Source organism: Gavialis gangeticus, unplaced genomic scaffold (genome assembly GCF_001723915.1).
Source record: "Gavialis gangeticus isolate Ggan-Ray unplaced genomic scaffold, GavGan_comp1, whole genome shotgun sequence".
NCBI classification, from domain to species: domain Eukaryota; kingdom Metazoa; phylum Chordata; order Crocodylia; family Gavialidae; genus Gavialis; species Gavialis gangeticus.
In genome coordinates this window covers 49,268,043-49,279,099 of record NW_017728992.1, presented here as the reverse complement: position 1 = coordinate 49,279,099, position 11,057 = coordinate 49,268,043, and the positions used below count along the sequence as shown (strand labels likewise).

The following is an 11,057-nucleotide window of genomic DNA, read 5'->3' as shown; positions in this document are numbered from 1 at the left end:
TGAGCCATGGCTCTGTCCTGCACCCACCCCACCCGGGTAGCAACTACTCCAGCTCCAGCCCCACTCCCTCCCTCACTGCAGGGGGCATTGCTCTGCCCTACCCCCCTTCCCTCCCCTTTTACCACTACAGACTTACCAGCTGCATGCAGTTGTATTGGAAACAGGATTGGCGTTGGCTGATATGGCTCTTTAAAAACTGGCTATTGGTACTGGCCCCCAAAATCTCTCAGTGCACCCCTACTGCACAGTGTCTCAGCAGGAATCAGAAGGCAGCAGGGCAGGCAGGAGAGAGCGAGGGAGGAAGGAGCAAGGAGGAGAGGGTGGGGCACAGGGGACTAGTACCCATTACCTAAGAGGAAAACACTGAGTAACCTAATGACCAGGGATCCAGGTCTTCCCCTTTAAAGGAGAAAATTGTGAATTTTCCCCTTTAAAAGGAAAAAACCTGGGAAACTACATCTTTCCGCTTGCAGTTGACAGAGTCCTAGCCTAAGGGGCTCTTTGGGGCTGGGGGGAACAGAAGAAAGACGATCGGAGGCAGGGGCACTGGCAGGGCCACAAGGCTGTGGATCAGGAATGAGGGGTACCAACAGCAAGTTACAGGGGACTGTGGTTCAGGAGTGAGGGGCACTGGCAGGCCAGGGGTCTGTGGGTTGGGAGCGAGGGGCAACAGCACGGCCACAGCACTGGCATATCAAGGCTGCTCAGCGCCACAAAGCAGGGGTGGGGAGGCAGAAGAGAAAGTCATGGATGGACCTGCAACCTAGAAAGCAAAGGGAGCAGGGCAAGCTCTGTTTTTCCATGATAAAAACCCCCAAATCAAATGCCAAAATATATAGGTATTTAGAATGTATTTTATTATAATGATTGAGACACTGGCAGGCTTCCAAGTTGCTTTAAAATTGTAAATATATCAGTAAAAAAGTGTGTTCAACTGATACCTATATATATAGTGGCATTTCATTTTAATCACAGGAAAATGTGGAGCCGGGGGCGTTAATCAGAGAACCTGTGATTTCTTATCAGAGAATTTTGAACTTTTTAACAGAGAAAGCCAGGATCCCTGCTAATGACTCATCAGTTAAGCAGTTAGTTGATAATTTGCAGGTGCTCCCTCCCTCCTAGCCCAGGGCTTGACCTGGGCTGTGTTGTCTGGCTGGGCTTGCCTTCTCCTCTTCCCACTCCTCCTCCCACCCCACACAGTCAAAGGGCCCCAGGAGCCCGGAGTTGCTCCTACCAGCAGCTGTGTCAGAGCTACTGTGTTATTGGTTAAATGATTAACCAATAGAATTGAAGGAGGTTAAACAAATATTTTTTTAAAACGATATTTACATCCCTACTAGGAAGTGGTACTGACAAAGGGACCAGCATCTCTACCTACAAGCATCCTGGTAGGAATTTGCAGAGGAAACATTTCAGTGAGAAACTGCCCTAGCTCTCACTGAAGAACGTTGGCAAGAATGCTGATTGTTTTGCTTTTTTGCTTTTACTTTGTATTTAAATGGCTTTGCTTTTAGTTGACTGAAAATAACATCAGTCTGTAACATCAACCACTACTACAAGGAAAAAGGCACCCAGATTTTCACTAGACATTGAGCTAGTGAACAAAATGAGTGGCCTGCTTGTGGCCCAAGTGTGGGTTGTTGGTTCTGCCTATTCCGTTCACTGCTTTACACAAACCTTCCAAAGGCCGTTCTTTGGTTCAAACGCCCTTGGTCTTTTGAAAATTAAAATATTACAGGATCTTCTGTATGCACAGTTCTCCCTAGTTTCATAGATTTAGGGTCAGAAGGGACCTAGTAGATCTTCTAGCCCGACCCCCCGCCAGGCTAGTATCAATAGATATTTAATTTCACCATCTACAGCAATGTTTATATAATATGGGCTTTTGGCTTCTTTCCCTTGATTATCATTTCCTTTGACCCAGATTCATTTGACTTCCCAACAATGATGGGCTGGCATTTTTTTTTTTTTAATGTATTTTTATCCATGTAATGGTTCCAGGAAAAAGGAGGTCTCTTTAACAAGGAAACATTTAGTGCAATGAATTTTATACATAGCCACAAAATATCCATGGCAAAAACAAAGCTCAGTACAACTAATTTTGCTTTAGCAAGGCTGCTCTCAACTGCATTTGGCAACATTTTTTAAAAAAAAAGGTTTGCAGTCCCATTTGTAACTGACCAGGGGTGTCAGTTATTCCAAGTCAGCCAAGAAATAAATTGGTGGCTATGAGCCACGGAAAAATTTAAATTCAGTTGCTCTTAAAATATCATTCCTTGTTTTCCAGCACTGCAGTTTGCTTTCTGTGCTAAAATCCCAGCATCAGCTAAAATAGAAACAAAGATGAAAATAACTAAATATGTTAGCTTGGCTAAATGACAGCTATGGAGAAACATGATGAAAGTGTAAATCACCATGGAGCGAAGAAACTGCAGAGAGTGCCTCTGAGGAACATAACTAGGGTTAATGGAATGAAATTATGAAAGGGAAAAGCTGAGACTGAATATCAGAAAACATCTCCTGACCATGAAACATATTAAAATGTGGAATATTCTGCAAAGGGAATGGCAGTTACTTAAGACTGGACAAAATACAAAAAAGTATAACATAGAACAAAATTTTGAAGCTTTATGGAACACAGCCCTTAATGAGACTTGTTCATTTCTAGTCTCTTAATAAGATTTCAATATGAGAAACAGAAAATGGACCCAAGAAATATTTGAAATTATATCAGTATTAAGGTTAGGAAAGTCTGTGGAATTAAGCATCACTATTACAGATTTAATATTTTAAGGGTTAAAAATATCAATTATTTTGTATCTCTTGAGTTCTAGTGTAAAGTCTTAACAGAAAACCATATTTAATTCTGTAGCACTTTCTATTAAAAAATTTCAAAGCCCTTTGGCAGACATTTGTCCATTGCAAACTTCTTTCAAAGCGAGATACCACATACTGAAATAACATATTTTAAATCCAAACATTAATGTCTTGCTAAACTGTTTAGATGTTTAAGAGCTCTTCTCTTAAGTAGCTCTGTTGTGGATATAACCCACCTATTCCTTTTTTGTACATTTTTTTGTCAATTTCCGAAAGCTTTCCATTTCATCAATACATTTTCTATCTCTTGATGACATAAAGGAGGAAAAAAATCTAACCAAGGCAAGCAAGACCATGCATACTGACAGATGATCAGCCTCCTGCAATAGGAGTCATAAAGGAACAGAATTTCTCACGTGGGACTTCTTTTGCACTTTTTTCCTCCCCCATGTAAAATAAAACCTTTAAGGTGGAATTTTTCAAAGTCCGTAAGTAATTTAGGAGCAAAGCTACCATGGAGAATCAGAGACCTGTGCCTCTAAATCACTTCAGAACTTTTGCAAAAATGTTTCCTTACCCTCCTCTCTCAAGACAACCACAGGAACAGAAAAAAGAATGACTAGCCGTAGAAAGAGAGAGAGTTATTCAGGACATCTTTTTTTTTTTATTAGCACAAATAATTCTATCCGATGTAGGCAGCAAACAACCTCTTATTTAGTTATAATTGACTATAACATTGGTTGGAAGTTAAATTTTACCATGAACTGCACTTCCAATTCAATGGCTTTTGAAGAGAGATACCAAGGCAGAATCTAGCTTTTGAGTAATGCTGCCCATCAAGGAGCAAAGGTAATGAAAGTTAGAGAGAATAAGAACAGCAGGAGGAGGGAAAAGAGTTTATTACGTTTTTACAAGCAGAAAAATAATAATTAAAAGAGATGACAATATCATGACAATCAATTATCATTCTGACCCCAAAAAGAAAAATAATCAACATGAACAACAGCATAACAGGAAAGTACATGCCCTCTCAAAGTGTTGAGTGCCCTGTCATAAAGCTGAAATAGTGCACCACAAAGAATAATTTAGGCAACATATGACAAAGCTACAAATACGCCCTGGAGAACATAACAGCTGCTTTGTTTCACACAGTTTCATAATCTCTACAGGTATTTTGTTAAAAATTATTTTTCTGCTACTACAGATTTAGAACACTAAGTATGCCAGATGCTCATGTTATCAGATCATTCTCAAACTGTTCATATATCCTAGAAGATAAGGCAATGAGAGACCTACCCATTTTCTCCTCACTGACCTGCACACACCCACTGAAAAAGAACACTGCATAAAACACCCCCAAGTGACCATCATCCATCAAAGTTTTGACAGACTAGAATTCTACCAAGTTTTTATTCAAGATGAGACTGAACAGATATCATCAAACTCCCTATATTTTTAAATAAGTAACTAACCACAATAATGCAGCTGTCACAGATACAAATTAATCAAGCTTGCTCCCATATGTCAATGACTTAAGTAAAGCACAACCAAGACCTTTATCCTAAAGAAAAGCAGGGCTTGTTTTTGCATAGTCCAGAGTTGCTGCACAAAATTAAACATAATAATAAAATTAATCACTGTGTCCAATTATACCACCAGCGTAAAAAGAAATGCCATTTCTATCTGGAAACTGTGCTACTAGAGTCAAGAAATACCTGAGATTACAACTAAAAAGATAATAGAAGGTAAGGGGACGGCTCATCTTTTTTTTGTTTTCCTTTTGTATCTAGTAGAAATTTGTGCATTGGGTTCTTCTGCTTGGCTTTTTGACAATGTGACTGTAAAGCCATAAAAGTTGGCAAAAGGATTGAGAAGAAATAGTAACTATTTTCAGGTACCCAAAGTGTATGGCAGTGCCCTCAAGGCATGCAAGCTAATTCTGTGCATGCTAGGTCTGGAACAAAAAATAAGACAGACCCTTTCCTGCCTGGCTAATTAGCTTCCCTGGGAAGCAGGTCTGATTTGGTCAGATGCAGCACCACATATTAACACAGCTTTACTGCTTCTCGTTATGGAGCCTGCATGTTCACACTTGGCTCAAGGCATCTAGTACAACCTTAAGTCATTTAAAAGTGATTTAAATCAATTTAAGGGTTATAGAGTCCCCGTAAACAAAGAAAAGGTTTACTCTTTATCTAGTCTTGCCTTCTTCCTCATTATTGAGTAGATGAAGAATAGAGTATTGGAACCTCTAGCTTTACCAGTGATTCAAAATTTACAGGCACTATCTACCAAACTACTACTTTTTCCCTCACTTCTAGAGTCATCACTGAACCAATCTATAAAGTTACTTTTACCTATTGAATCTTTGTAAACTCTCAAACCACATTTTATTGGCTACATAAAAGCCTCAAATTTTTTGGATTTCTGAAATATATGGAGGAAAGAACAAATGTGGTTGCCTCTGAAACTTTTAGGAAGGATGTTAAATTTACAAAGAAAAATAAAAAAATTCCACTTACATATTAAGTACCCAGACAAAGGCAAACATATGGCATAAGGACAATTAAAAGTATGTGTAAGTATGTCTGTGTGTAAACTCTGTTTGAGTTTCCTTAATATGCAAAGCAGAACTAGTTTACATAAATCCAAGATTTACAACCACAACCACCAAGGAAGCCTCAAAGAGAACGGTTCTACCATGGTATTTAATTACAGTTCTGTGGGACAATTCAAATTTAAGCCTTGCTTTTAATAAAGAAAAAGTAATGTGCTGTACAGAATAAAACAATGGATTTTATTTTAACTTGATTGGTTTTCACAAGCCTCAAAAGGAAGACAAAACAAAACTTGTGTGCATATAATATGTAAGTTGACACAGAGACAAGTCCAACAAAGATGTTTTGGTATTTATCTGTTGTTTACACATACACAAACAGATCTGGTTTATGAACACAGCCTAAACTGTACCAGAAATGCAAATGATGCTTTATTCTATAGGCATACTGGAGTTTGGTAATTTCATCATCTCACACAGTGAGGATGCATAAAACACCTGCAGCATAGGCAGATATACTCTTTTCTGTTTAATCTGCATATAATAGACAGACTGCAACACTGCAATCCACATATTAATTCATATTGATATCGTACAAAAAATAAATCAGTCATGGATACACGTATGGCATAATACTCATGGATTAGGATGACAGCATTAATACTGTTAGTTGCAAAACTACCAGCAGAATCAGAGGCAAGAGATGTTTTGTTTGCAGGTACAGAAGACTCTGGATTCTTGCAGGGTAGATGGAAGAGGAGCAGAGGCCAAGGATGTAAATTATGAGGAAGTGCTAGTGTGTAAACAAGCAGAATGTAAGTATTCATCCTTAACTGTTCACTCTGTGAGCCAGGCACTGCACTGGAGATTTGAGGAGCTATTTTTTTTTCTGGGCCAGTTCCAACAAATTTGGGCCTTGCATAATACTCCTGGGCCCACAACTGCAACACCCAGAATTCAATGCGCAACTGCAACACCCAAAATTCAACCTCCCTCCACCAATCAGAAATTCCTGTGCCATGCAAATAGAGGCTCAGGCAAAGCACAGATGAAAACAGTGAATTCTGGAAAGAGTCAAGACAGCTTGGATACATGAAGGATATCAGCACTTAAGCTGGCTACAAGTTAACCACCCCAAAACTCAGGAACCATGTAGAGCAACTCATGTTGGATCCCAGAGCAGGAATTGTTGACCTGTAATCTATGGATTTCTCTGAACACTTAGAAACATTCTGAACTTGCCATGGACACATATACTGAAATTTGGGGGCAGCACAAGGAAACACAAAAGGAGCTTGAACACTACTAGCTGTTGACTTGTCTTCTACCTTTGCAACTTTGTCACCTAACCAACTTGATCCCCCTTTACTCTTCCCATTTCAAAAGCAGGGTAACAATGGGCAGGTGAGTAGGGCATGAGCCCCAGATGCTGCCTGGGGAGACCTTACCCTCCCTTCCACCACAACACCCTGCATCTGGCCTGCAGTGGCTCCAGCTCCAGTAGCAAGGAGGACAGAACAGCAGCAACAGTGCATGGTGTAGGACAGGAGTGGGCAACCTGTGGCATGAGTGGCCTCTGTGTAAGGCATATGGCATATACGGCAGGGAACAGAAAGCACAGCAGCTGATTGGACAGCAGAAGGGAATCAGAGTGCCACTTGGGGGAGGCTGTGGAGCTAATTTGTGGCACGTGCCAAAAAGGCTGGCTCCCACTGGAGCAGAAGCCTGAGGTTTGCTGCTGCATGGGGTAGGGCAGGGAGATGATGTCACCTCCTTTTTTCTGCCATGGGAAATTAGTGTCAGCTGCAAAAGAAGATGACACGCCCCTCTCCCCTCCCAGCCCACAGCATCAAACTTCTGCCTACTGTAGGGGGGGAAGGTTGTGAAATGGGAGCTTCATTAACAGAAGCAGCTAACAGACAGCAGAATTATAGAATAAGGGATAGCTTGATTGGTGGAACATCAAGACCATAGAGGGTTATTAACACCTGTGGAATAAGCTCAGAAGGGATCAGGTAGATGACAATGAGACATGAAGTCAATTGACTACCTCAGTCTGCTTCTGGTCTGCCTGACTAGAAATGCTGCTGCCACTGACAGGCAGTCGGTTTTAAACTTTGGATGGAACAGGATTCAAAGGGAGAGGGAGGGTGCAAGTGCACCAGTGTACCACCTCTGGACCCACTCCCAGCTGTTACATTAAAATCTATCCAGTAAACTGCACAGAAGCACACAAAAAAAGGGGGCGGGGGAAAGAGGGCAGTCTTTGGAGCTCCAAGTAAACTAGCAGGGGAAAGGGTTGACAGGGTTGTTTCCTATTCCGTGACATGTCTGAAGCACCCCATTTTCCCCTAAGATCTGGCAAAACACCACATCTTCACGTCATCTGTGGGACCTGATAGGGGTGTACAGCTGCAGGCATGGGAGGGGCTAACAGCTGAGGGTGGCCCCATGGGCTTCCAAATGGATGGTTTGCCTCCTTTCCCCACCCGCCCCCAAAAATACATATTTTTAACCCCCTTCAAATGCTTATTACCCACAGCCAACGCTCCCCCCCCAAACACACACAGTTCACAATGCAGGTTTCACACTGGATGCAGTTTTGGCTGCGGCCTTGCCTGGCACAGATGTTTGGGTGGGAGACAAGGGGACAGGACAGGACAGGGGGAACCAAGAACCCCTAAACAAGGGCCACACACCAGCAAACCTACTGGCACACACAGTGCTGCCAACTCTTCTGATTTTTGGAGCTGTTATTAAAGTCTACGCTTTGGGCATGTGAAAAACTTAGCTCTTTCATATATATCTATCTAGATACATAGATTTAAAAGGGCTAAACTTTAAATGTATAATTTAAAACTTGCAAAAATCTAGAACTGGTTTAGAAATATCTTTTATTAGACCAACTGAGAAACAGCAAAAAAAGCATCTTTTTCTGCAAGCTTTCGGGCTCACACGTCCTTCATCAGGCTCAGGGAAAGCTCAAGATGGTAAAAAGTCCACATACGTACAAAATAAACTTCATTTTTGATCTAAGAAAAAGGTATCATTTCTGAACTGAGGTCTAGATTTTTGCATTTCTTTTTGTCTCAGACCAACATGGCTGCCACACGCATCCCCAATTCAAAACTTAGCTTTAATGCAAACCATACTTGCATAAACAAATGCATAGATACAAAAGAAAAAGCTAAGTTTTTCACATGCATGAAGCAGAGATTTTTAAGAACAACGCTGAAAATCAGGAGTCGGCAATGGTACACCCCTTATATTTATGACGCTCCTCGCCGGCCATCTGCGCAATAAACTCAGACAAAAGTGATCCTCGCGGGATAGTAAGAATGATAACAATAGGACTAGAAAATAAGGGCATGAAAAGGTTGAACAACTCCAGAGGTAGTCGGCCTCTACCCAGCTTTACACCTGAGCCCACAGCAGGGCCCCAACGCACGCACATTCCCCTCATACGCCACAATTACGGCAGAGGCGTAAAGTTACGCCGCGGGCGCCCCCCGGACAGCGCAGGCAATAGAAGCTCGGGCGCGGGGGCCTCACCCTGCTCCCCCCACCGCGCGCTGCGCACGAGGCCGCTGCCCCGCCTCCCGCGCCAAGGCTGTGCCGCGAGGCCCCGCACCCACCACCCCTCGCGCGCTACCTCGCCTGCTCACCTCCCGCTCGAGCCCGGGCCTCGCCGTGCCGGCGCTGTAGCTGCCTTCTTCGCGCCTGACGCGCCCAGAGCTGCCCGCTTCACGCCAGGATAGGGCAGGCCATGGCTAGGGCGGGGGAAGAGGGGTCCAGGAGAAATAGCGAGGCCAGCCCCGGCGCCCTGCTCACTGGGGCGTGGTGGGCGGCGCGGGGGAATCAGGCATTTGAGAAGGGCGCCCCCTCACTGAGAGAGAATGGGGCTTTGCTGAGAGGATCGGCAAGATGGCGGCGTCCAGCCGAGCGCAGGTGCTGCGGCTCTACCGGGCCCTGTTACGGGAGAGCCAGTGCTTCGCCGCCTACGGCTACAGGTGCGGCCCGGCGGGGGGAGGGTGCCGCCTTCTCGTGGCGGAGGGGCAGGGCCCGGCCCGGGGGGTGGCAGAGTCGGGCACTTTTGCAGGGGCGACCCCGGTCTGGTGCGGTGGGGGGCGCCTGGAGCCCCACCCCCCCAATCGGGCTGCGGCTTCGTGGGAGCGGGGCAGGGTATGAAATGATCCTAGTGGAAGCTCAGAAGTATCCTACTGGCTGAAATACACTGGGAAATATGTAAACGAGTTTGCACATGATTCTTATTTCTTGTATATTGCTGACCCTAAGTCAGTAGTGAGTGAGCAAGGGAGAATTGGGTCATCAAAGTTGAAGCATTTTTTCATTTTGAAGCAGCTGTAGGAGCGCTGGTGGCCTTTTGGCTAAGATCAAGTGGTATCTGGGGTTTCCGAACCCCAAGACCTCCAGGCTTGCGCACAGGATGCCTCCCCATGGATTTGGGAGCATCTGAAGTCCATGGCTGAGGAGTCTGGGATGGAGGATACTTGCAAATGGTGGCACCACATGGACTTGAGCTATTGAGCTCTGTTCAGTTAATAGGATTTGCAACTAATTTGACCCAGAATGCAAAATAATAATAATTATAATTAAAAATGAAAAAAAGCAAACCCAAAAGTTGGTTAAGATTCCCTGAGAGTGACTTGGGTTTTGCATGCGCTACATCAGTGAGCACACTTCATGAGGTTAACCCAGAGATTTCAAATGGGAATCCACAGGGCCAAAACCACTCTGATTTGTGGGCTTTCTGTATTCTTTGCGACAGGAAAAATAGTTTATAATTTTTCCATGGTCGGGAAATAAACTGAAGCTACAGAGGGGTTCTGTGGGCCTCAAAAGGCTGAGAACCACTGCTCTAAAGTGGCACCCTGCCCTGCCTTCTGCCTGACTTCAGACTAATACAGCTAGCTGCCTCTCTACTTCTCTTTAGCTAAAATTTTCCATTCAGTTTCTTTTTCCTTTTAAGATATCACTCTTCTGTTAACTTGTTTAAGTTGGATTCCTGCAAGTTGCAGTGCCAGATGATGTTGGATCTTTCCCCTTCGTCAAGGACACATTGCTGAGTTTAATTGATCTGTCTCTAAATACTCTAGCATGGACAGTGACATCCATAAAGCCATCCTTGTTATATTTGTGAATTAGAAAACATTAAAAATAACAGTGGCTTCTAGCAAGAGACACTAGCTATGCTGCAGGGAAACCGTTTTACACCACACCCATCCCTGGAATAAATAAATATTTTGCTAGCCCCTGCTGCTTTGAGATAAACAGCGTTTTCTGGGCTGCTGTAATACAGTGCTGTAACATCCTAGTCTGAAATTTACTAACTTATTAACAAGTTATTTTTTTGGTGAAGTGTAAAATGTCAAAGCTTAAACTTACTTATCCTTGGTTTTAATGGAAGTTTTTAAAAACATTGCACCATTGCAAGGAGGGATGGCTTGTGAGTATAGGTGCAGATTGTGAATTGCCTGTCTTACAGCATTGTTTATTTCTCCTGAGATGGACACACTTAGTCACACCTAAAGTCAAAAAACCTTTTTGTGCTTCTATCCTACCTATTTATGAGTAGTAATGTCAATTTTTCTGGCAAACAATGTCATATTCTGTATTTGGTTTCCTGATACCACCATTTTTCAGCATGGGGACACTGATA

The 11,057-nt window shown here is 43.2% G+C and overlaps 2 protein-coding genes across 7 annotated transcripts in view; one reads left to right on the top strand and one right to left on the bottom strand.

Annotated features, from left to right (window-relative positions):
* The window catches only part of FARS2 (phenylalanyl-tRNA synthetase 2, mitochondrial), a 531,358-nt gene extending 522,213 nt beyond the window's left edge, over positions 1-9,145 (bottom strand). The window contains exon 1 of one of the 5 annotated variants that reach the window (XM_019522113.1): positions 9,043-9,145. Coding sequence is in view for 3 of the 5 variants with exons in the window: in XM_019522122.1 (XP_019377667.1) it covers positions 6,524-6,630 (107 nt within the window). In the remaining 2 variants the exon portion in view is untranslated. Of the gene's footprint in view, positions 1-6,523; positions 6,797-9,042 lie in introns of those variants that run through there. The other 4 variants (XM_019522137.1, XM_019522122.1, XM_019522131.1 and 1 more) reach the window with 4 other exon arrangements.
* Positions 9,146-9,217: 72 nt separating this feature from the next.
* LYRM4 (LYR motif containing 4) overlaps positions 9,218-11,057 on the top strand; it is a 174,521-nt gene continuing 172,681 nt past the window's right edge. For both annotated transcript variants that reach the window (XM_019522147.1, XM_019522157.1), the window contains exon 1: positions 9,218-9,387. In XM_019522147.1, the coding sequence (XP_019377692.1) occupies positions 9,302-9,387 (86 nt within the window). In that variant the 5' untranslated portion in view covers positions 9,218-9,301. The remainder of the gene's footprint in view (positions 9,388-11,057) is intronic.